The sequence below is a fragment of the Micrasema longulum genome, unplaced genomic scaffold (assembly GCF_059751315.1).
Source record: "Micrasema longulum isolate JH-2025_06_02 unplaced genomic scaffold, ASM5975131v1 h1tg001408l, whole genome shotgun sequence".
Classification (NCBI taxonomy): domain Eukaryota; kingdom Metazoa; phylum Arthropoda; class Insecta; order Trichoptera; family Brachycentridae; genus Micrasema; species Micrasema longulum.
In genome coordinates this window covers 463,660-490,127 of record NW_028278594.1, presented here as the reverse complement: position 1 = coordinate 490,127, position 26,468 = coordinate 463,660, and the positions used below count along the sequence as shown (strand labels likewise).

The window sequence follows — 26,468 nt, the reverse complement described above, 5'->3', positions numbered from 1 at the left end:
ATATTTTAAAGTTAGAAAGAGTACAACGTAAATTTCTTAGATTAGTCAATTACAAACTTAATATACCCACTGAAAATATTGATTACGATAATTTATTACGTACACTAAATATGTCAACTCTTTGTAAAAGAAGAATTATAAATGATTTATTAAATTTATATAAAATAGCGAATGGCGTATTGGACGTCCCGGAATTAACTAGTGTTATCAGCTTAAAAGTACGTGTTCGAAATACTCGGCAGCTAACGTTATTTTTTTAATCTCCTGGCAGTCACAATTATTATTACAATTCACCAATACATAGACTAAATAGGCTAGGTAACGAGTATGGTGAAGTTGATATATTTCGTATCTTTATATAAATATAGGTTAAGTATTCAAAAGGTTATAAATTAATTTGTAAAAAAATTTCTTAATATTGTTCTTTATTTACTATTTTTTTTTCTCATGTATCTCTATAATAATGTATAAACTTATATGTATGTAAATGCATGTGTGTATGTTTTCATATGTAAATTTATTAAATATTTTTCTATGTACCCTATACCTATGTTGGTACATTTCCTTATTTTTACTTATTACTGTACCTTTTAGTTTTTCTTATGTTATCTTTAATTTGAACTAAATTTACATACTTATGTTACACTGCTGCACTTGAATGTAATTTCTAATATATGTAAAAGCCCATAGGGGGTGTAAATTAATAAATAAAACGTAAAACGACTATTTTATGAGTAGTTTAGTCGCCTTCTGTTTGATGCGAGTATGCGGTTTCTGGACTATTCTTAATTTTATGCTTTTTTCTCTGCATCTTCATCAGTAAAAAAATTCAGACAATCATTATCGACATTGTTCATCAAAAAATTGTTGACTCCACTTCTAAAAAGACTCTGCTTCGAAAAAGGCTTAATAATATATCATCTTTAGGGTCCAAATTTTCCTCTTCATCGTCTTGGCCGGAAATTTCATCTGATTCAAATAACAAGAGCCACAGAGGCTTCACAGAGGTAAAGGCGTTGTTCAGATTATGAAGACGTTCGGATTAGTTAGATTTCGGGCTATTAACTCCCTGCCGTAATAGTACTATATTCTTTAACGAAACGTCAGAATCAAAAAAAATAATTGATCAGACTTCTTCCCCACAGTACGATTCTTTTCTAATCTGAAGATACATGCACTGTTGGTTGCGTCATAGTCAAGTTTAACATTGACAAGGTCCATTAACACTTATGCAAGTAGACGATATACATCGGGAATACGTAATTACAAAAGTGAAAGCTCAACCGAAAGTTTTATTACATATTGGATATTGGTTACCTACTGTAGCACGTTCCTTTCCAATGTACATAGGCCATTTATCCGGCGTTTACATTATTGCGGACTTTTTGGGCCGAGATAATGATGGATTCATTATTTATGAATCATTCAACATCATAAAACGTTTATTTAAACAGGAAACGCAGTCTGATTTTTCTTCATACAACTGCATTCTCGTATTTATTCCTTGTTTTTTTGGCACCCGATAAGTACCAAAGTAAATAATTTGATACTTGGGATACTTTTATACATTTTTTTTTTCAAACCTGGAATATAAAATCTTTTCAATATCAAATACAAAAGAAAGTGAAGGTTTAATTTTTTGGCATATCCGTCGTTGTTCTACGATCACGATGACATCGCACCTTTTGGACGAAAACGACTCAACTCAAAATCTACTTTTTGGGAAATTGCAACAGAAATTTGTAAATTGTGACACCTTCGTGTTCTTTCGTCGATTGTTTCGTATTTTTCGAAGTAAGCACCAAATTTTTAGTTAAAAATTATGCCGAAGGCATTAAATTTCATTCAAATCTATGAAAAAAGCGTAATAAAAATAAGTTATTATTGTTTAAACAAGACATTTATTCAATGATTCATTATTAGATTAAAAAAAAAACAAACAAAATCACTTTGACAAATAAGATAATGACATCATTTTTATTAGGTCAGATCAGGTCACCAAACACTTGTTTTTATTTATTCACGAAATGACATAAACTTAAATAAGTCACTAAGATTATCGACAGTTTAAATAATAAAATGACATTAACTTAAATAAGTCACTAAGATTATCGGTAAGTCGGAACGAAACAATCACAAAGCAAAATTAATCGTTTTAACATTAAAAAAAAATAAAGTAAACATTTCATTTGTATCGGAATAAAATCGACTCAACCGGCTTTCGGTCGCTATGTTTGTCTGCGTTGAGTCGCTTCCGTACTGACACGGAATCTAAATTATCTGACCAATAAAGAGACCGATTACGGTTTCGTCCCATTCCCACCCGAATGTTGCGTTTTTTTAAATGCAGAAAGATGGATAATGTTCATTGAAGTCGTTTTATGATCTTAACTCATTTTAAGCATTTTTTAAGTTAAATTGTTTTGTATACAGATTTTGCAGGTCCTCGGTAAAAATTCCTTACACTAATAGGCAATTATCATCTATATTTTTTTATTAGCCAGTAAATCTAAAAAATCACAAGCCGATAGGTACTATTCTTATGAAAATCTGTTAAGAAATAAGAGGGCATAAAGGATTAATTTTTAGTATTTCGAATGGTGCCAAAACAAACAATTCGTGACGTCATCTAGTATGACGTCTTCGGATGTTTTGCGACATCATCGGATTTTTTTTTCATCAATGTCTCTGGATTTTATACAGCATTGTAGATAGTTTCCCTTTTCTATAAGTCGTTTGTTTACATTTACGGCTTTCTGTCACTTATCAAACGCTACAAGTTGTGATTTATAATTTTCATGGTGACTTGAATTAATTTAAAAGAGGTTGAAAACCACAAAATAATAAAAGAAATTCGAGATGTAAGATCTAATCCGTTTCCACTTTCATCCGTCAGTGCCTAGAACTGGAGTGTGGAGTGGGTAAGGGGGGGGGGGGCTTAAGATAATATGCATAGACAACTCTCTTTATATTTCTATCTGTGGCCTGTGGCGTTACCAACATTAAAATGAATGCATTACTTGTGAATTTCTGTGGCAAAATTTATTACCAACTTACGAAACGATCGTTTTCAAAAGAGCTTATTTTCCTAACAAAAATAATAAATGAAAATATTCATTATAAGGGCTTATATAAACACTAGTAGAATCTTTAAAAAAAAATATTTGTAGAGTAGGTTAAATTCGATATTACTTCCAAGTGATAATACCCTATTGACATGAACCATTTTATGAGTTTCGGTCAAGTTTTGCAAAATCTAGCGGGAGTATGTCTTTTTTAACAGTAAAATGTTGATGCAATTTTGAATTTATTTCAGTCTTTAATATACTTTAAGAAGTTTCTATCTCACGGTAAGTCACATGCCGATCCTCTTCAATTATGTTGCGCAGACCATCGATTTTGGTTGACTTTCACGAAATTCGTCACTGACAGAAGCGCGGTCACGACTAAATTCTGCAAACCAGTTGTAAACAGTATTTGTTGATGGTGCTTCATTATAAAATATAAATGAAGCGTTTCTAGATATTATTGTTCAGTTAGACATTTACTGTAAAATTGCAAAAAATCATCCAACGAAAACCTTCACTTGAAATTTAAAAAAAAACACAATTTTAAACGCTACTGCAAACCTACTAGTTTGATTTCTGAATTGTCACTGTTTTAACAATAGGGTAATATCACTCGGGAGGAATATCGAATTTAACCTACTACACAAATAAAATATTTTTTAAAGATTCTCCTAGTGTTTATATAAACCCTTGTAATGAATATTTTCATTCATTATTTTCATTTCGAAAATAAGGTCTTTCGAAAACGATCGTTTCGTAAGTTGGTTATAAATTTTGTCACAGAAGTTCACGAGTAATGCATTCATTTGAATGTTTGTAATGTCACAGACCTCAGAAAGAAATATAAGGAGAGTTGTCCATGCATATTACCTTAAACCCCCCCCCCCCTTACCCACTCCAGTTCCAGGCACTGACAGATGAAAGTTAAAACGGATAACATCTTACATCTCGAATTTATTTTATTATTTTATGGTTTTCAACGTCTTCTAAATATTAATTTATTATGATAATGATAAATCGAATTATCAGTTTATCATGAAAATTATAAATCACAACTCGTAGCGTTTGATAAGTGACAGGACGCTGTAAATGTAAACAAACGACACAGAAAAAGTAAGCTATCTACAATACTCTATAAAATCCATAGACATTGATGAAAAAAAATCTGATGATGTCACAAAACATCTGAAGACGTCATTCTTGATGACGTTACGAATTGTTTGTTTTTGACACCATTCAAATTACTAGAATTTAATCCTTTATATCTCCCTTAATTTTTAATAAATTTTATTAAGAATAGTACAGATCGGCTTGTTATTTTTTAGACTAATTTATTAGTTAATAAAAAAATCCATGATAATTGCCCATGAGAAATGACTAAATTTATGAAAATACTAATAATGCATGTAAATGGTACGTTTCGCAATGATTAAAATATTTTGATTAAAAATATATATAACAGATAACAGGTAGATCGAATACTGTAAAGCAGTTTACTATAATGGAATTTTTATGGAGATGATACTTCGTTTTGTTAAATAATGCTTTGCTTTAAAACTACAATGAGTCTGTATTATTAAATGTCAAAAATCCGCACGCTTTCATTTACGTAAACTTTATTAATTTGCGTGTGAAAGTTAAAATCTACCTAGCATAAAGTATGCATGAAAATCCGAATTATTCCTTATAAAATTGAATATAAAAACTTTCGAATAGCGGCAAATCCGATTCGATACACTGTAAGTAAATTGAACGATAATTTCTAGAATTTGGAATCAGATTTATTTTACTTAAATATGCAAGCTATAAAGACTCTTCGACTTTGTTATAGATTTACCGTTTAGGAAGTTTCTTAGTGCAAAAATGTAGTTCTTTTTTATCGTAAAATGTAAAGAAAAAGTATTTATTAAAAATTTAAAGTGTCATGTAGCGTTCCATTTACGAGGAATGGGTTGTTTACTGTTGATTTTTTATTTTATTTATTAGAATTGAATTATGCAAGCCTTAAAAAAGAGTTTTAAAATATATTTCTTCTTCTTTTCCACATCCGCTTCTAAGTGGAGCATGTGGACATCACCAGTTGCCTCCAGGGGACCCTATTGCCAGCCAGCACTCTCGCTTCTTCCCATGTCAATCCAGCGCCCCTTAATTCCACCGAATAAAGTCTAAAGATAGTCATTGACGGCCTTCCGGACGGCGTGATCCCGCAGGTTTAAAAAAGAGGCAACTTGGGTTTAGGTTCTCCTGAGGCATGCGCAGCACGTGTCCAGGCCAGGTCCACCGTCGCATCCGCCGAGGCTGCTGCGTCCGTTCTCGGACTTCAATGTTAGTTATAAACTCGAACCACTTTATACTTAATATTCCTTTCAAGCACTTACTCTCAAAACTCAGAAGTTTGGTGTTTTGAGCTTAGGTAAGGTGCCAAGATTCACACCCATATAGGAGAACTGGCATTATACAAGAGTTGAATAATCGGCATTTCGTTTTAACCGAGTATAGACTAGAGTTCCAAACAACACGCATCATGTTAAAAGGTGCTCCAGCAATTCCTAGGCGGGTTGCGAGCTCTTTATGCATGCTTCCATTTTAAGTTATGTGTACTCCCAAGTTTTTAAAGCTGTCAACTTTCTCAATCCTTTCAAATATATTAAACTGTGATTTTAATCGAGACTGGATGTTTTATGCTGTACTCAATTTATTTGAAATATTTGAGACGTCTAATTGTCTTTCTTCTTCGCAGTCTCAATCCTAAGGATTGGTTTACAGCAAAGTCCTGCATCTCGTCCTCCACTGCTCTTTATTTTCTGTAGCCCTCTTCAGCTCAACATATGAGGCGCAGTTCAAATCCTCACAGACTAGCTTCAAATACTCTTGTCGGGGGCGCCCTCTGTGATTTGTCCCCGCAGACGTTTCCTCTGTTATGTCATGCAAGAGACCCTCATGGCGCATAATGCGGCCGATTCATTGGGCTCGCCTCTCTCAGCTGGTTTTGATTAGGTGCCTCGCTTCTTCGTTCATTCTTTATTAATTAGTGATGTGGTCTCTTCTGGAAATTCCTATGTAACACGTCATCTCAAAGGCCTCTAGACTTTCTGTAAGGCACCATGTCTCACAAACCTTACATCAATATGCTCCATGCATATATGTTAGAAAGTTGATTGCGGAGTTTTAGGTTTATGTTGTTTGACTCGAAAATCTTGATTTTTTGTAACAATATTTTTTTTTTACAGGTCCTCGACTCGGATGTTTTAAACATGTATGATTCATATCATTAATTGTAGTTCCTTTACACTTATAGATTACGCAGACAGGGTATAGTCTAAGCTTATAACCGAGTTACACAGTTTAAACCCGCGCTGTGCCAGCGGGTACCCTGCAAGACATCGGACGCTTCCTCGGATAATTTGAAAATAAAACGTTTAAAACCTTTTTTTTTTTAAAGTTTTTTACTTATACGATGTAAAGCAGCACACACCAAATAAAATTATAATAAAATTTTAGGGAGCCCCATTATTTATTATATATATATTAATATTGTGATGTAAATGGACTTGAGCTATATCTTCTTCTTCTTCTTCTTTTTCAGCCTTCTGTCCTCCACTGCTGGATATAGTCCTCTTCCATATTTTTCCATTTTTCTCGGTCGGTTGCTACTTGCAGTCAATTTTACCCCCTACAGCAGCTATGTCGTCGGACCATCCTTGTTGAGGTCTTCCGACCATCTTATGGGGTCTTGTCTCGCAAAATGTCCCGCCCATTGCCACTTCTGTCCTGATCTGTGATATCCGTTATTCTGGTTCTGTTCCTAATTTCTTCATTTCTTAGTCTGTCTCTTAGGCTTATACCAAGCATGGGCCTTTCCATGGATCGCTGTGTACATTTGAACTTTTCTACATTTATTTTTGTGAGAGTCGTGGTCTCTAATGCATCTGTAGTCACTTGCAGTATACATAATTTACATTGAGCCATATGCGTAAAATAAAATAAATAAATAAAATCACGTTTTTTGTGTTACAAAATGACACGATATGTGTAGGTGTGTTTACAAACGCACTTGAAATATACTCCGTTTTTGACGATAGTCATTTGTCGTTTTCTAAGAACAATAGTAAGATTGTTTGGAATGCAAACGAGTATTCGTATATTGAAAAAGAGCAATCTCTAAATATATCTTCATTAGAGAAACGTAAAATGAATATGGACTTTACATGCATTAAAAAAATATTTGATAAGTGATATTCCATCTCTGATGCAATTATTAATTTTTTAATGAGTCTTTGTCCCTAATAAATGTATGTACAATGTTATAAATAAATAAATAAAGAAAATAAATGTTCCCAGCCAGTGAAAATTTTCCATTTTTAAAAATATTTTAAGAGAAACTTTGGTTTTCATGCCATAATGTTGAGAATGAGTAGATTAGCCAATTCTTCCCACAATTTGGAGTTCTATGGGATAGATCTTTCCACTTTGTGTAGATCTCTTTGTCAATAAACACATTGGGATGAAGTAAGATTGGCATGGCTACGCTCGAAATCTTATGCGTAGATAGTGTTTTCTTAATAAACTGTATGTATGCCTTTATTTAGTTTGAGGTTTAGCATGGGCTACTTTCGGTAAGCTCTCATATATCCTTAAATATCAGAAGTATTCACATTACTTAAAGGAGAAACTTTTTTATGCTTGTGTTCTCCCTGTACTGACATATGGCTGTGAAACTTTTGTGTTCAAGAAAAAAAATATACAAATTATCAGTGACACAGAGAGCCATGGAAAGGAGAATGCTGGGTATTTCGTTGAGAGACAGAAAAACCAATACATGGATTAGAGCGAAAACAAAGGTCACCGATGTGGTCCATTGGGCTGCCAACCAGAAATGAAACTGGGCTGGTCATATAGCCAGAATCACAGACTCTAGATGGACCAAAAAAGTCCTGGAATGGCGACCCAGAACGGGTAGAAGAAGTGTCGGCAGGCCTCAGACAAGGTGGTCTGATGATATAAGACCAGTTGCAGGAAGTGGTTGGATGCGGTTGGCTCAGGATAGGGAAATATGGAGACTAAAGGGGGAGGCCTGTGTTCACCATTGGACCGGAGACGGCTGATGATGATGATGATGCCTTTATTTTTTTATTTTATTTTTTTTTTTTTTTTTATTATATTGAAAACATATTATACATAATTATATACAATATTCCTAAGGAGTTTTTTAAAAAAAAACTCATTTAGGGACATACAGATAATAATTTTTTTAGAGACGTTTTTAAATTTTAAACTATAATATTATTTAACAAAAGCAGAAAAATTAAAATTATGATATACTACAAATTAATTTTATTGTCCTTGTTTGTCTTTGCTACAAATATTTACGTTTTTTTTTTAATTTAGTTTCTTGTAAATATTTTTCTTCATGTATTTATATTTTAGTCAGTTGATTTACTTGGTAATAAATAAAAATGAAAATATCTGCTAACTCCGGACGTTTAACATTTTATCTGTCACAGCTTTACGATTGATAAATGAATGTCTAATATATTCGTAGGAACCTTGTAGTTAATACAACCCATAATTACTATAGGAAAAATGCTAAACTAGTCAGTAATTATGTATACATCCTTAGACGTATTTATTTATTAATCTTGATATTTTATGACAGTGAAATAAATCGGATTGTGAAAGATATCGGAACAGTTTTGTTAAGTACAGCAATATGATCCATTTCTCATACCTACACTTCTTAGTTTATTTACATGTAGAAATATAACTTTCATACTTTTACTTCACTTTCACAATAATTACATCTGTAATCTTGATATTGTCAATTTTCATGCACTAATTTTTTTGGCTTGTTTGAAGAATTTTTTTTCAAAACGTTCATTTCGTGACATAAATCGTTTAAATCGTATTTTGAATACTCAAGATAAATAGTACGCAAGTAATAAAAAAATATAATAAATATATAAATACATAAAATTTTAAAAAAACTACAGCACATCACAATACAGAGGAGTTTTTTTATTCAATGAAATGAACAAAGGAAATAAAAAGTGCTGTCAGGAAAATAACATTTTTAAGATAGAGCGAAAAGTTATATTTGATTCTTTTTTGTGTGGCACTGATTAAAAACATCGTTTATTTATATTTGTGTAATTTATATGTAATACCAAAAACATTAATAATCAAAAATAAAATAAACAAATTGCTGTAAGACGTCACTCTCCAACATGTACAGAAAAGTTGATGTTTTTTGTTAATATTTCTTGATAAAACTCCATAGTTAATGATTTTGATAAAATTATAAATTAAGTTATCAATAAAACTTCTTGGTTTACTTTTAATAATATTGAATTTAATATATAATAATAAAAAAGTTAAACTAAACTAATAAGTTTCATCGATAATTTTATTTATAATTTTATCAAAATCATTTACAGAAAAATTGTTTTTTATTTTACGTAATAGGGAACATTAATGTAAATATATGTGTTAAATTTACATTAATAAAAATTCTTTAATAGTAAAATTGCATTCATATATTTTTAATCTGAATAAATTAAAACTAGATTTTAAAGTCGTCTACCTTTAGACAATCTTGAAAAATTAGAAATAATTTATTATAAAAATAAAAGACTACTACTATTAGCATCACGCTATTTCCCCGTAGGGGTAGGCAGAGAGAATGGACCGCCACACACGTCTATCCTGGCATACAATCCTAGCCTCTTCCACATTCATACATCTTGTCATACATGCCCTTCGGTTCTGTCTGCTTTTGAGATGATCAGACTTAAGATTTTGGTTTATCTGATCATGCCGCGTCTTCCTTGGTCGTCCTCGTCTCACGTTGCTGTTCATTTTCGCCATATATACTTGTTTTACCATTCTTTCGTTGTCCATTCGTTCTACGTGACCAAACCATCTCAGAGACCCTTTCTTAATCTTATCAATTATACTCGACTCAGATTTACACTCTCGCCTGATTTCATCATTCGTAACCCTGTCATACATTGATTGCCCACACATTCGTCAAAGAGATTGCATTTCAACCGCGTCCACTCGACTTTCATCCTTCCTTTGCCAGTTCCATGTTTCACTTCCATACATAAGTGTTGGGACTAAAACTCCGTTGTGCACTGCCAAGACGAGTGTGACTTTACTCCACAAATTTGGAATACCCAGTGACCGGTTTCATCGCTTTCGCGACATCTTCGAGACTGGTATCTTATAAGCAATCAAATTCTACTGGATGTAATTTAGAGGTAAGGAGATTATGGACAAAAATAAGTCATTGAAAACTTTTTCTTTAAAGAAACAACAAAATCTGTTCAGTTTTGGAGTGGGAAAAATGGGACAAGAAATCGTCGATTTTGACGATTTTAGTCCGACGTGCAATTGTCTTTTTGTATATGTATTTTAAAAAAAAACTTTTTTCAATTACTATTCATCAAAATTCTCTGATACTTCTGGATCAAAACTTCCCCTAATGAATAATCAATTGAACTGAAAATTTGTAGCAACAGAAAGGGAAAACATTTTTGAGAAGGGAATACGGAAGTCTAGGCATCTACAGGGCTTATGACCTGTCATTGGGTGGTTTGAGTGACACTGTGTAACATTCATCATTCTGCCTATGTTTGAAAATTTCCTCATTTCCTCAACTCTTCCCTCTGTTGACTTATCTGAAGTTAAAGAGATTCATCCGGCTCAACAAATTCACCTACTAGGCAACACCTGAAAACAATTTTCCAAATTTTATACTTCTTCTTTTACCGGGTAGTTAATTCAACAATGTTTTGAGTAGGTCCAAATGCTTGCAGACTGGCTGGATTTCCTCCCTAGGGAGTTATTCATATTTAAATTGTGTTGCAACAGAGGAAGAAAACATTTTTGGAAAGGAATATGGAAGTCTAGGCATTTACAGGGCTTATGATCTGTCATTGGCTGGTCCCTGTCTGATGCAACAAATTCAAATATGAATATAGGAAGGAAATCCAGCCAGTCTGCAAGCATTTGGACATACTCAAAACCTTGTTTAATTGAATTTAACTTTGAGTCTTCCACTAAAAATATTTATTTTAGGACACATAATTTTTTTATTTATAAAATATTATAAAACAATACAAATTTATACAAAATATTCATTCTATTCTCCCAGGAGTTGAAAAATACTCGTTTGGATAGATATATAAAAGTAAAGTTAATCTAATTTTTTGAACTCGTGTAAAAACAACATCAAATTTTAATTCGTATAAATGTTTTATTGTTTTATGTTTTTTCTTTATATATCGTATAATTTTATTTTTCTTTTCATGTACTCGTATTTAAAATGATATAAACTCTTATAAATATACAACTAAAACAGTGTAAGTCACTCTCCAAGCACAAGAGTTAGTAATTTTTTTTTGGAGAGTTACAGTGATAACATTTACTAGATGTGTAAAAGTAGATATGTTTTAAGAATTTTACAAAAATATGTACTTTTTATGAAATTTATAAAGAAAAATTAAAAAAAAAAACATCTTAAAATTTTAAACACACATTAATTTTTTAGCATCAACCTCCCCTTTCTTTCTTTCATTGTTATGTTATTTTCTTACAAAATTTTAAAATGGTAACACGAGTCATTCTAAGTTAGTTTAAGTCCTGACGATGGTGTAATAACCTTGAAACCGGTAGACGTATAAAGTGGTTTATACAAATGTATGATTTTATAGTGCAAAGAGAAAAATGTTGCCGATATTAAAAATGTATTACAAATTATTAGCCACTACTGAGAATATAATATGAACTGGAATGTATCGGAATTATTAATTTGTAAGTCCGGTCTGAGACTTTCTCCATCTGATTATATGAGAGTGGCATTGACCATCAATCCGTTACTACTCGCCTATATCGACTACACACGTAATATAATCAACTTGAATAGTAATCCTATTGCGTAAGGTAAAAAATACCTCACAGCACATTACAATATTAATTTATTATTTATTTATCATGTTGTATTACAGACACAATATAATAATTTATACAAATTTGCTTTGACTGTCTAACTAAAGTAATTCTAAAGTAACCCTCAACATTCAATACGGAAAGTCTATTTAAAATATTTAAGGTTCATACAGTAGACACACTTTATAAAATAAATTCTATTATACAAATATATAAAAAAGAAAAAAAAAATTGAGATGATTAAGTCACTCAGATACCAATATTATATTAAAATTCCTAAATTCCACACAAGTCATGGTCAAAATAGCTTTATTTTCAAAGGTGTAAAAAATTATAATAATCTTCCCAATGAACTAAAAACTATTAGGAATAATATATCAGTAAATAAATTTAAAGTAAATCTAAAGAAATTTTTTGAACACGTGTAAAAACTACATTAAATTTTAATTAGTATAAATGTATTATTGTTTTATGTTTTTTTCTTTATATATCCTATGTTTTTATTTTTTTCTCGTATACTATCTATTTAAAATTATATTAACTATAATAATAAACAGTAAACAACTACAAAGTGAAAGTCACTCTCCAAGCACAAGAGTTAGTCTCTTTTTTGGAGAGTTACAGTGATAACATTTACTAGATGTGTCAAAGTAGATATGTTTGGAATTTTTAAAAAACATGTACCTTTTATGAAATTTATTAAAAAAAAAAAAACTAGAGTTATTTACCTCGTTTTAAAACCGTCAAATACAAAGGTAGTAGATAATGTTGAAAACATAGTCAAAAACGATGTAAGAACATAGTAAAAAATGTAGTGAAAACATAGGAAAAATGTAGTAAAAACGTAGTAAAAACATAATAAAAATGTACAAAAAACATAGTTTTAAAGGTAGTAAAAACATAGTAAAAATAGAGTGAAAACATAGTAAAAAAATATTAAAATACCCAGTAAAATGCATAGTAAAAACAGAATACATAGAAAGAAACATATTTAAAGTCATAGTAAAAAAAAAAAATGTGTATAGCAAAAAGCATATTTAAAAAAAAAAATGTGTTTAGTAATTAAAAAAAACATAGTTAAAACAGATTAAAAAGTCACGAGGATCTTAAAAAATTCAATCAATAATAAACTAAAAATTTGTATTAACAATTCAAATGTAAAAATTAACATGATTCTTTTCTTTTTTATTTCTGTACGAATATCTCACTGCGCACAGCCCGTATCGAGGCATTTGTTTACATTATTTATATTGTCTCTAGTTATAATAGTTTTTATCTAAACAATATACGCATATATATTAGGGGGTTCATGAATTCTATATGTATAATATAGTCCTTAAAATATAGCTTGATTAGATTGTTATCAGAAAAAGTGACGACATAACTTGGTAGTAAAGTCTAAGGAGTGATTTTTATTGGCACACGAAAAATCATTCGTATCTGGCATGTCAATTTATTTTTTAATACAATGCTTGACATATAAATCAACCTGACTATACTATAAAATCAGCCTTAAAACTTAAATAATCCTAATTATTAACGACGTTCTTACAAGGTTACATCATTTAGCGAAAACGTTAGAAATGGGACCAATTGATCAATGTAAATTAATCGAATAAAAAAATAATTCATTTGATAATGTTCATGAAAAAAGTATAAATGTCTTATTTTTTGGTGAATAATTGTTTTAAACACACTATAATAGGCTTGTTTTTGCGTTTTTATATCAATTTACGGAAACAGAGTTTTATCTTTGCATGAAAAAACTAATAAAATTGATGTGATCTGTACATGATCAGTGATCAGTAATTTTCCAATACATTAACTATTAATTAACTATTGACCTTAGTTTGGCAGCTGTCATTTTGATCAAGCTAAATTTTAAGGACTATAGACAACAAAGCGGATGATTCATTTGATATATTTAAGATTATTTTTTTTCGTTCCAGTCAAATAGCATCGAATCTCCCGGGAGCAACAGAACAGAGAGATTCCTGTTCGACACCTTGTTTGGTCTAGAAGTTCCATCATTGGATGATGATGATGAAGACAGTGGAACAAAACTTAAAAATTGTTCATGTGGTGAGTATTACTCATAACTTTTCTTTCATTGAGTAACTTGAAATTTTATTTAAGAAATTCAGCTATTGTATAAAAATTACTGTTCAATAGACTTAATTGATACCGTTATGTGATTTTAACAAAGTGATTTTAAATACAATTTGTTTTTAGTTGTCCACAAATCTATCGATATGTATTGACGCTAGTTAAGAATGTCACGATACAGATTCAGTGCTGAAGAACAGATTGTAGAATTAATTTCTTAAATTAATATTAATTCAGTTTTGCAAAACAAATATAGCATTTTAATGAGTAATTCGGTAGTCAGATGGCAGAGGGAACCATCTGTATTTTTGTCTATGTTTTAGTTTTCAAAAGTTTTGATTAATATTTCAGTAAATACACGCCGATTTTTTTTTTAAATCAGCGTCATTTAGAATGGTAATTTATTATTGAAAAACAACACTAAAATATTTAAGTTTGTGGGTTGAAGTCTTGAAATGAGTCGTTTTTGAGCTCTCCGGAACATTTTTGAAAATTACAAATGGTCCCTTCCGCCATCCGAATTATTAATCACTTGGCTCAAATAAAGGAAACAAGTTGTGGTAAAGTGGGAAATTGGACATAAGTTAATAAATTTTATGATACAAATATGTTAAATTGTGTTACATTTGTTGAAAATGTTCCTGTGTCAATTTTAAGTTGATTTAGACATTATGTGTCATTATGTGTCATTATGTGTCTGTCAATTAGAAGGTACAATATTTATAGTTATTTATAGTTTAGTAACATTATAATAAATACTTTTTAGTTCGTATATGCAGTTTATAGTGACACAAGCAGAAACAACCCATGCCTGTGAACTATGTTTGTTTTTTTAATATTTTTGTTTTTTATTATTTTTGCACCACAACAGGCCAGGAGGCCCAATTACAGTGGTGAATTACATCACAGAACACCCAGGCTTGAGAAAAATCACATCTAATTTTTGTGTTCTCACCGGGAATCGAACCCGGAACCTTCCGTCTGTGAGTCAAGCGTCTTGACCACTACACCACGGAGTTCGCCACATGTATATGTAATATAGGTGAAGACTAGCTTGTCTGAAATTCAGATTGATAACAGGAGTTCCTTGTAACCCAAAATTGCCTATAAAACTAATAGGAAAGGTGTACTGTCCTCATGAGCAAAAAGGCAGTTTTTTCGCTAAAAATACAAAATGAATTAAATTCCAATGTTTTATATGAAATTTCGAACCATTAGCATAAAGCAAGCAGTAAAAAAATCAAACACGAAAAATTATATAATATTTTTTAAGCAATAACGCAATAGGTATCTAGATATTCATAAGCAAAAACACCCTTTCTATATGACACATGAGAGTAATAGGAGCAAACTTAGAAATCTCCAAAAAACCGGAAAATGAGTTATTGATGCCAAAATAAATATAAATTAATTGAAAACCTGCCTACCTAAATAATAGCGTAAACCAAAACCGTCTCTAAATCTTGCAAAAATAGATTTCAATTATCTTGAAACCACAAAATTAGCATTCTCTAATGAAGCATAATTAGAAATCCATTGAGTTCGTATTGAGGTGTATGTCTTAAGAGACAGAGTAAGAAATGAAGAAATAAGGCGCCGAACTAGAGTCGTGGATATCATGGATCGTGCAGCGAAATTGAAATGGCAGTGGGTAGGACACTTCACGAGACAAAATGATGGCAGGTGGACACCCAGAATAATAAAGTGGAGACCATGGACAAACAAAAGAAGTGATGGAATGCCACAGAAAAGATGGGTCGACGACATTGCCTCTATTGCCGGTAAAACATGGACGATGAGAGCGGGTGATAGGAAGGAATGGAGACGTTTGGAAGAGGCCTTTATCCAGCAGTGGAGAGAATAAGGCTGATGAAAAAGAAGAAGAATAATTAGAAATCTCACAATTCTTTTTTTTTTCAAAAGTTTTTCGCAAATATCTCAGAAACTCCTTCAATGGAGATTTCTAAGTTAGCTTCTAATACCCTCACATACAGGCTTTATGCTTGGAAACAATTGGCATACTACGTTTACTTATGATTATTTACAGGTTTTTCAAAAGTGTTTTATATCAAAATATGACTTTTGCAAATAGCTGCCTTTTTGCTTATGACGGCAGTATACCAGTGCCTCTATTATAAACGTTATCTTCATCTGTCTATATTGAGAAGATATACTTAACTTCTGTACTATCTGTATCTTACCTCGGTATGTTCTACCTACTTGTTATATCGACATCATATGATCGAAAATTAATGAACATATGAGAGAATTTAAAAAATCGTATTAACGTCAATGTATCAAAGTGTTTGCTTATTTCTTTTTCGCGAGGTCGACATCCCATCCCATATCATTATATATTAGAAAACCAACCTGTTCAGAGAGTTGATACCGTACGCGATCTGGGTGTTATTCTTGATAGTCAACTTACATTTGAGAATCACTTCGATGACATACTGACCCGTGCACATAGAAACCTTGGTTTTGTACTTCGTACATGTCAGGTATTTAAAGATATCGCGTGTATAAAAATGGTCTACTTTGCTCATGTTCGCAGTTTGCTCGAGTATGCCTCTTCTGTTTGGTCTCCACAATATGTCACACATAAAGAAAAGTTCGAGAAAATTCAATGGACATTTCTTAGACATCTTAACTGGAGATGCAGGTATACCGATCTCAATTATATGTCTTCCTGCAAAAAACACCACTTGCTTACTTTAGGAGATCGCCGTCTACTGTTGGACATGGGGGTGCTTCATGACATACTTAGTGGATGCCTTGATAGTCCGGCTCTTTTGTTGGAGTTATCATTAAATGTCTCCGGCTACCGCACCCGTCACACGTCGAGCTCTCTATTTCACCTGCCAGCAGTTCGTACGAACTATGTGGGGGGGTCGGTAGTATATCTTTACAATCGCTAGAGGGAATTTATCTTCAACTATACCGTCAAGGTGAAGGTATGACGTCTTTATCTTCCCGTCATAATCGAGGCCCTGACCATTGTTAGACCTACGATAATAGATGGCTCCAAATTCTGGACTGTGCACAACCCCCTACTCAAGCCAACTTGAAAAAACAGAAATAGTATCAGTAAAAGATAGAATTAAGAGTTTACGCATTCATGGTAGCCTGGGTGTCATAAACGTTACAGTAAGCTGGAAAAGACAGCAGAGATGGTAAAGGCACATAAGACGGAGACCACCAGATCAAAAGGTTAATCAGGCAATGTCTGCGGATCTTCCTTGACAGTCATCCAAGGCTTAAAAAATACCATGATAAAGAAACATTCATATTTTGAAACCGGTTTTAATGATTTCATATAAATTGAATACGCGTTTCATTCTCTTTGTAATTTTGTTTGCATTATAAGAGTTTTGAGACTCCTCATTGGTGGTTTAGTTAGGTTAGATTAAGTTTAGTTAGGTTAGATTAGGTTTAGTTAGGTTAGATTAGGTTAAGTTAGGTTCGGTTAGTCTTATCTTTTTAATCTCTGATTTCTTATATATCGTATTGTTGGTTAAATTTTATTACAATGAGTTTTGAGTATGTCCAAATGCTTGCATACTGGCTGGATTTTCTCCCTAGGGAGTTATTCGGGAGAAAATCCAGCCAGTCTGCAAGCATTTGGACATACTCAAAACTCATTGTTGAATAAACTACTTGGGAAAAGAAGAAGTATACAAAATTGGAAAATTGTTTTTAGGCGTTGCCTAGTAGGTGAATCGGTTCAGCCGGATGAATCTCACCCGCATGATAAAGGTTTTAGCTCTTTTACTCTACAAAAGTCAACAGATGGAAGAGTTGAGGAAATTTGGATGTTCAATTTGTGGTTCGAATCCTACTCGACCCCAACTCGATTCCATTTTCTAATAGTGAGTTATTTACAACTCGTTAAAAATGGCCCTCAAAATTAAATATTTGGGTAAATCATAAGAACGCAAATATTTCTTAAAAAAAAAAAAACAAAGGCAGAATTGTGAATGTTACACAGTGTGTAAAGTGGCCACTTAAACTTATGGTTTATTTATGATTTATTTTGTTGCCCTTTAATACTAAGGAATATTTTTGTGTTTTTTTAATTATTTTTTATTTCCTTTTTTAATGACTATAAAAAAAAACATATTATCTTTTACAGAATATTTTATTTTTTCTTTCTTATGTTACACAAAAATATTATAACTGTCCATTATTTATTATAGGAGCAAAAATTCATTAAAATTTTCTTGTACACCCACGAACAGGCCATGCCTTTGTGGGTTTTTTTTTTTTACTAATTTTACTAATAATATGTATTTCATTGCTAGGTAATTATGCTAATTTTTTTTAATTCTATGTTTATTGTAAATGAACAAAAAAAAAACAGCCAATGATAGATCATAAGCCCTGTAAATGCCCAGACTCCCATATTCCCTTCTCAAAAATGTTTTCCCTCTCTGTTGCAATAAATTAAAATTTTATTTCGTTTTTTATTTGATTTTTTTTCATTAATTATTAATGACTAAGAATTACAAAAAAAAAATTTTCGCTTCGCTGTAATAAAAATACATTTATAATCCATGCTTGTTATGCTGTGCTGCCTATATTATTATAGTGCTCGCACTTGACAGTAAATTGTCGTAACTATGTAAATGTATGCACATTAATTGCAGCAAATACATAATTTATGTGATCACACAAGGAGAAATTATATCACGATAGCAAGAAGTAATCAGTAATCAGTAACCAGTAACGAGTAACCAGTTATATATTTGTACCGTATGCGGTGGTTTTCTTACTCACTTTCTTCGCAAGAAAAAGTCCTAAAATGTATAATGTTTGATTCGATGATTTATTGGTTCTATCTAGCTTTACAGTAGAATAGAATAAAATGAATTAAGCGTTTTTTTTCATTAATTTAACATAGTTACATAGTTAAATGATACATGTTTTATTTTCTACTATAGTCCACTTTTACATATATTTATTTAACGTTATAACTGTATATTTCCAAAAAAAAGACTAGCTCTTGTGCTTGGAGAGTGAATTACACTGTAATACATGTAATTATTTAGTAGTTTAAGGTTTTATAATTTTGAACATATAAGAGAGAAAAAAAAGTGTACGAAATAGAAAGAAAAACTGAAACAATAAATACAGTAATGGGTTCAAAAAGATCTTTAAATTTACTTTGAATGCTAGTTTTGTTTTTATATTTATTCTGGTAAAAGTAGTGACTTGAAACACTATGCGCCTTACTTATACATCGGGTATAAAATTAAGCTTGAGAATAGTGGTAAAATAGATGGTATACTTATGTGTATATCATATTCGGTTTAAATCTGGGATAGTGACCATAGAAACATATACCGCTGGAAGAAGCACGCGATCTGTCAAATGTCATATTTTTCTGTAATCAAAATTGATAGTTTATCAGTTTTTTTTTCAATTTTAAACAATTTTGAAGTCCTGCGACCTTCTCAATGCGATTCAAGTGATTTTTAATTATTTGTTTAAATAATATCTAAAATGCTGTATGTTTATAGGTGTTTTAATTAATTGTGATAAAAAAGAAACACGAATAAACTATAGAATTAGTTTTTAACTTCTCTTCTTCCTAATTTTTATTTCTTTTTCTAATGGTTTTTTCCATGTTCCCAATTACACTGACAGTAGTCTCGGTTTGACTTTGACGATTGTTTGTGTTGTTATAAAAGTTACTGCGCACGCGCACATATCATATTGGCTTGCCTGCTATTAGCATGGGAAAAGTCTTTTCATATATAAGTAGATTCCTAGATACTTGTTAATGATTTCATTCCAAAACCAAAAATTATTAAAATTCAAATATTGAATTCAAGTAGGTACCTACTAGGGTACCTGGGTACTTGTTTATGGTTAAATTCCAAAACATAAGATTAATATTTTTTTGAATATGGCATTCTTTTTGCAAACGTCAAAATCCGGTCTTCTCACCAACAGCGGAGTGTACTTATGTAGGAATACGATTTTTTTTAATGTATTGAATTTCATATTATTTTACTATTACCAAAAATCCAGTAAAAAGAAATAAATGCGTAGAAATTATAAGGAATTTAAGGAAAGAATCTGATTGAGATCCACAAAAAACAAATACTGTTTGTAAACATTCAAAAACAATTTTTTTTTTTTAATACACCAAAAAACAACATCTTTCCATTTTTTTGTAAATGCATTCTCCTCGAATGCAACCCTGGTAGATCTTTGAATAAAAAATTTATGCTCCTTACGTCTTTTTTACATAAAAGATTGAAAATTTTAATATCTACGAACGCGCACAGCGCAAAGATCTATATTTCTCTGAAAACCGCACGTAAATCAGTTAAGCCGTTTAGGAGGAGTTCAGTGACATCACAAGTACAGAGGAATTATATATATAAAGATAGGCAAATCAATTTTTAAGCAAGGAATTGTTCCATTGTTTTTTTTTTACGTATAGTTTTTTACACATTCTTTACACGGTTACTGTCTGGAATGTATCTTCCGAGTAAAAAGAGGTTCCAGTTATTATTGATTTACTAAGTGGTATTAATATAGGAGTGAACCTTGAGAATCATTTCTATTTATTGATTTATTTCAAAAGATGTATTTTTTTTGGTTGAGTGCATTTCAGCTCTTTGGGGATAAACTCATGATAAGCGGAAATGTTTTTTACAAGAAAAATAATAATGGAATATTTTATTGGCTAGTTTATTTTTTTTGTATTAGGTAAGTACTTGTTATTTTCTTTACTCAAATTTTTCAGTCTAGTAAGATCATTTGAATAAATCCTTAGCATGATTGTGATGACAAAACAAACTGTTGAATCACTTTTGTTAAACTCGTTTTATATTACTAAACGGCGCTATGACCACATTTCTGATTATCGTAGGCAACTGAAATGGCTCAAAAATAGACAGCGGAGAGACTATCACTCCCTCTCACTTCTGTTCAATGTACTTCATAGTCCTAACGCTCCTTTATATACCTGCGTGAAAAATTTTAACGCTTATCAGTTCATGGTTTACCTCTTCGTTCTAATACTCAAGGCACTCTCTTAATAGCATCCACAATTCCTCTTTCTTCTCTAACTCATATAGTGTCCATGCGGCTTGACTGTGGAATCATCTCCCATCCACCATCAAATATGTTACTACATTATCTCTGTTTAAATCACGTCTGAAGAAACATCTCCCTTCTCTTCCTTAATCTCTCCTTCTTTCCTTTTTCCACTTTCCTCTTTTTTCTTTTTTCCCATTGAGTAATAGTTTTGATTTAAGGTAATTTATAAACAAATACGTTTATTTCTATTTTTATATATCTTTAGCTTTTTAATCTTTTTTTTTCTATTGAATATGTTCTGTAACTTGAATTATAAACATAAAACTTTTATTTTATTGGTGGGTTGGAAGAAATTGCCATTTGGCAATAAGCCCGCCAATTATATACAAAAAGTTAAACAAATAAACAAATATACTTATTTAAATAAACTTTTTAAGGACTACGGAAATTTCAACTACTTTACCACAACTTGAATAATCATTTTCAATAGTCAATCGGTATATTGTAAACTTGGAGATTCAAACGCCAATATTTCACCTACTTTTAAAAATCCAGAATTTTTGATAACAAAATGTCGTTTGTAACTAAAAACGTAAAAATATTTATAAAAACGTTTTTCTGGATTTCTTTCCTTTAATATTATATGTACTAGAGCAAAATATTTTATTATTAATATTTACGACAAAACATGGTTTACTTTGGAGTAATTAAGTATTCTTATGTGTTTTTGTGACTAATTGTTGTGAAATTAATAGTACATTCTATCGCACTAAAATACTAAAAAATTGCACAAATAAAATAATGTACTATTTTTATTGATTGCGTTAAAACAACGATCTCGCGTAGTTCTTATGATTTAGACATTTTATGGGTCATTCTTGAAGAGTTGTAAATAACTTATTTAAGAAATGGAAATAAAATTATTCTGGTTCTAACCTCGGACCACTGATTCTTTGGTCCGCAACACTGGCCACAGGATCAAAACCTCTTCTTCGTTTCCTTCTCCGTGCTGCTGCATCCGTCTTCTGTAAAGTTGACTGCAAGCTATCATGTTATTTTTTTAAGAGCATGCCTGGGGCCTTCTGCTTCCGGGGTTTTTTTGAAGAACGCTACGTTAAAGCCTGTTTTTCAGCATTCTGTTAGCATGTTTATTCCAGGATATATCGACTTCGCTGTCTTACTCACGATGTCTTCCATCCTACACGTGCTTTGAATGTTCGTGGTTCTTGTTACATGTTTCCAGTTAGATACATCGTAGAATTCGCATTTCCGAGGTTCTCGTGTCTTTCTTTGGCGAGATTTCGTTCCGAAGGTATCCGCTCTTGCCTCAATTCTATAGATGGCTATTGGCCTTAAACATGTTTTGTAGATTCTGACTTGACTATAGATTTTTATGTGCTCGTTCCTCCATACGGGATATCTGAGACACCCAGACACCTTCTTCTTGCAGTTCTTATCAGGTCCCCCAACGTTGGCGATCACTATAGCGAAAGCATCTCGGTCCTTCGATACTCTCATATTCCGCAGCCAGGACAACTGCTTATTGGATGTACTTGCCATAGTGATTCCTAGGAAAAGATGACCAAAGTGGTTTCCCGTTGCCTTATCTGGTGGATTTTTCTGTCCCAGACACCTAAGTAGCTCTATTTATTTGTTTTAGAATCAAATTGTACAGATCGTCTTTGCTACTGCTATTAACTCCAAGGTATTTGAGTTCCATCACTTGCTCTATCATCTTGTTGCCCACTGACAGCTAATATCTCTCTGGATTCTTTGATATTGTGAGGTTTTTTGTTTATTTTTTAGATACCTTTCTGTTATATTGTTGTGAAGTAAGGTGGCATTTATAAAGCGTCCTTTAGAAGTCATCTCCGGATTCTGCGATAATAACGGCATCGTCGTCCATAATGTTGAATTTTTTTCCCTACTCAGCCTGTAACTCAGGTTCATTTTAACCAACTCTTTCAACGATTTGTCCACCAAAACTTGTTTCATTTGATGAGACACTACTTAATTTTTGCATTTTCCTCAAATTATTTTCAATATCCTTAGTATGAATACGTTCAATTTTGATTTCAAAAGGAAAGTCATTAATAAACTTTGGACAGGATAAAATGATTTATTTTTAACTGTATTAGTCACATATCGTTGTTTTTACGCAATCTTTAAGAAGTGGTAAATTTTGTGATACACAAGTGGGATGTGTCAGTGTTATTACTAAAATGTATCTAGGAACTAAATATACGAAATATATATGATGCTGACGAACCTTCTAAGAATTTTGATTGGTGAATCATACTTAATGCGATTTACAATAAAACTTTTGTTTCAAAAGTTTTTTTAGCCATATCATAATTGTATCAACAAATTGATTCTTTTGAGTCTCATAATGGAAGAAAACAATCAATTGTTTTCCGAGTTGCGTCACTTTACTTTTCCAAACAATTTGAGTTATGTCATTTGAAAGCTTTGTGTTATGATTTTAAAGGTCGCCAAACAAAATTTTTCTCCAACGACGATTGATTATTTCGTTTATTTAGTGCCTAGAATTTGTTTAAAATGATTTTAGACTGCGGAACAACTGAAAATAACCATTTGGATGTGTCAATAGAATTGGATAAGTGTAATGGTACAGGTGGGTTCTAGTTACTAACTTCTTGATTCAATCCATTAAGAGAAAAGAGAGAGTAGGGGTTAAGTCACTTTAAATGACCATGTTTTTTAAGATGACATGGCATAAAAATGACTTAGGTCGTAAGCAAATTGGTTTTTTTTTTTAATTTTCAACCATTTTTAAATATACTCGTATTTCAAATGACAAAAAATAGTATGAGAACGTAATTTACATTACGATTTTATCCGAGGTGAAAAATTACGGACTCGGAAAACGAGTTTTTCTACCTGCGAGAATAAGGGTGTCAAAACTTCAGAAAAGCCGAATTTTTATAACACAATTTGAGGTCTTGCATTTTTTTTCAATTCTGCATTGTCAAGAAAACAGACGGATTGCAAGTAAAACAGATCGAATTAGAGTTTTGTAACTTTTACATTTTAAAAAAAAACCTTTGACACGCTAAACTTAATTTGGATCGTTTTATAGTTTGGTCACTATTGTCCTCAAAAGGTGAGATTATATTTTATCCACTTAGCTAAACAGGAATTGTGACCTAATGGGACAATGAATACTTAAACTATTAATTATCTCGATTTGGATTTTTTTTCTGTTTTTTTTTTAGAACAAATGTTTTATTGGAAAACTTAAGGTTTCACATCGATAATCTAATAGTAAATGATTTTTAAGAATGATATACCAGATTTGATAACCCGCTTGCCCAAAGTAAACTGTTTATTTTTTTATTCTCAATAAATCAATCCTCGAGTGTTATGTGTGTCATGTTACTTGCATGTCGTTGTAAATCTTAGGTTTAGGTTAAGTTTTGTCAATATATATGGGTATTACATATCATTAATTCCACTCTATTGTGGTTTTCATAAGCCTGTTGATTGGCTTAAAAATTATTATTTTTTTAGTTATGTCACTATTATACCCCTTTAAAAGTTTATTTTACAAACTTTTATGACGATATCCTACTGTCTCTTTTTTCTTAATGTGTATCAGTTACTTACATATTTTTATTAATTACATAAACTAATGTAGTGCTTATTTTGTAGAAAAGGGAAATAAAAACACCATTGTAATATTCTGAATTACGTTTACCGTATTTTTTTAAATTTTAACGAGTGTAAATAGATCTATAGCATACTTATATAATACGTACATGCATGTTTATATTGTTAAAAATACACACTTTAGTAAATTTTTAAGTCGGTATTTCTCTGACAACCAGTAAACCATTTTTTTATATGTTGTGAACGAAAGATTTATCGTTTATTGATGACGATATTTTTTAATAATCTACAGTTCTGATAATAATATAAATCTTTGTATAAAGACGTTTAGAATCACCGTAGTAAAAAATACTTCAAAATACGAGTTTTATTAAAATATTTATGTGCTTAAGGTCAATGCCGTGTAAATAAATATCGTAAATCTAATGAAATAGAGTCGTAACTCAGAAAAATTAGATTTTTAAATTATTGAAAAAAGTCTCCTATGATAAAAAAAATAAATTATAATTACAGCTTTACAACTTACCCGATTTAATTTATATTAACACTTAATTAAACGCTGCCGTTCTCAAACAGTGTCATATTTAAAATATTTTCTTTACGAAAACTGAGACTTTAAAAAAAAAGTTAAATAGTATATGACGGGAAAAATCAGATGTGGTTTTCATGTGGTCAATTCAACCTAGTTAAGTGTTTTGGGTAACGCTTAAGGACGCAATAATGTTCAAAATGAAAATCATCATGTTTGATTTTGGGTGTTCATATTTATGTCTTTTTTTTAAAAAAAAAAAATTTATATTGGACTTTTTGAATTGCTTTAATATTTATCTTGCTTATAATATACAAGGTTTATATTTCAAAAGTAGATTTTTCTGCAATTCAATTTATCTAAACTGTTGGGATATACTAATGTGGGCCAATCAGGAACTTCTCAGCATTTGTTCATGTGGAGAGGAAACCACTTAAAACTCTTCAGGAGAAGCCGGCCTGTTGGCAGTAGTCAACAGGCCTTCCGTTCCACTAGAGGAGTGTTCGGCATTTTCTTCCCTACTTTGGTTTATTTTACCAATTGCCTGCACTATATTGACCATGTATGATACTACCTCTCGTGTGAGTTCTTTATTACCTATCACCGATGAGATGTCGCATAGATCTTCACCCAAGCTTCTGCATCGCGCCTCCAGCTGTTGTCTTTTTTTTTATTTGTCATTGAGGATCAGTGTGGCCAGGTACAAAGCTAAGTGTAAACGCATGCAAAAATTGAAAAAAAATCACTCTCTAGGGGGTCGAGAAGATTCAGAATACCACCCCAAAATATCTTGGGGTTAAGGTCACTAACCTTAGAGTCCTAGGTTTGTTATTTTCTTGGATATTTCAGAGTGTGGAGTGTCTAATCAGGAGAACAGAATAGTGGGAGGGCAGCCAACGGGCCCGAATCGGTATCCTTGGGTGGCGAGGCTTGTGTATGATGGCCAGTTCCACTGTGGAGCCTCTCTGCTGACTCCGAACTATGTCCTCACCGCGGCTCACTGTGTCAGAAGGTAGGCTAACATTATAAAATAATACAATAATTTAAAATTGAAATAGAAGACGAGTGACAACTAAATTTACACATTTAGAATAGCCAGTGACCGGTTTCATCGCTTTTGCGACATTTTAAAA

General features: G+C 31.6%; 1 protein-coding gene across 1 annotated transcript in view; it reads left to right on the top strand.

The window, feature by feature from the left end:
* LOC148275519 (transmembrane protease serine 9-like) overlaps positions 1-26,468 on the top strand; it is an 82,637-nt gene that overhangs the window by 10,140 nt on the left and 46,029 nt on the right. Inside the window, exons 2-3 of the mRNA XM_088235608.1 lie at positions 13,967-14,099; positions 26,185-26,347. Coding sequence (XP_088091734.1) covers positions 13,967-14,099; positions 26,185-26,347 — 296 coding nt within the window. The remainder of the gene's footprint in view (positions 1-13,966; positions 14,100-26,184; positions 26,348-26,468) is intronic.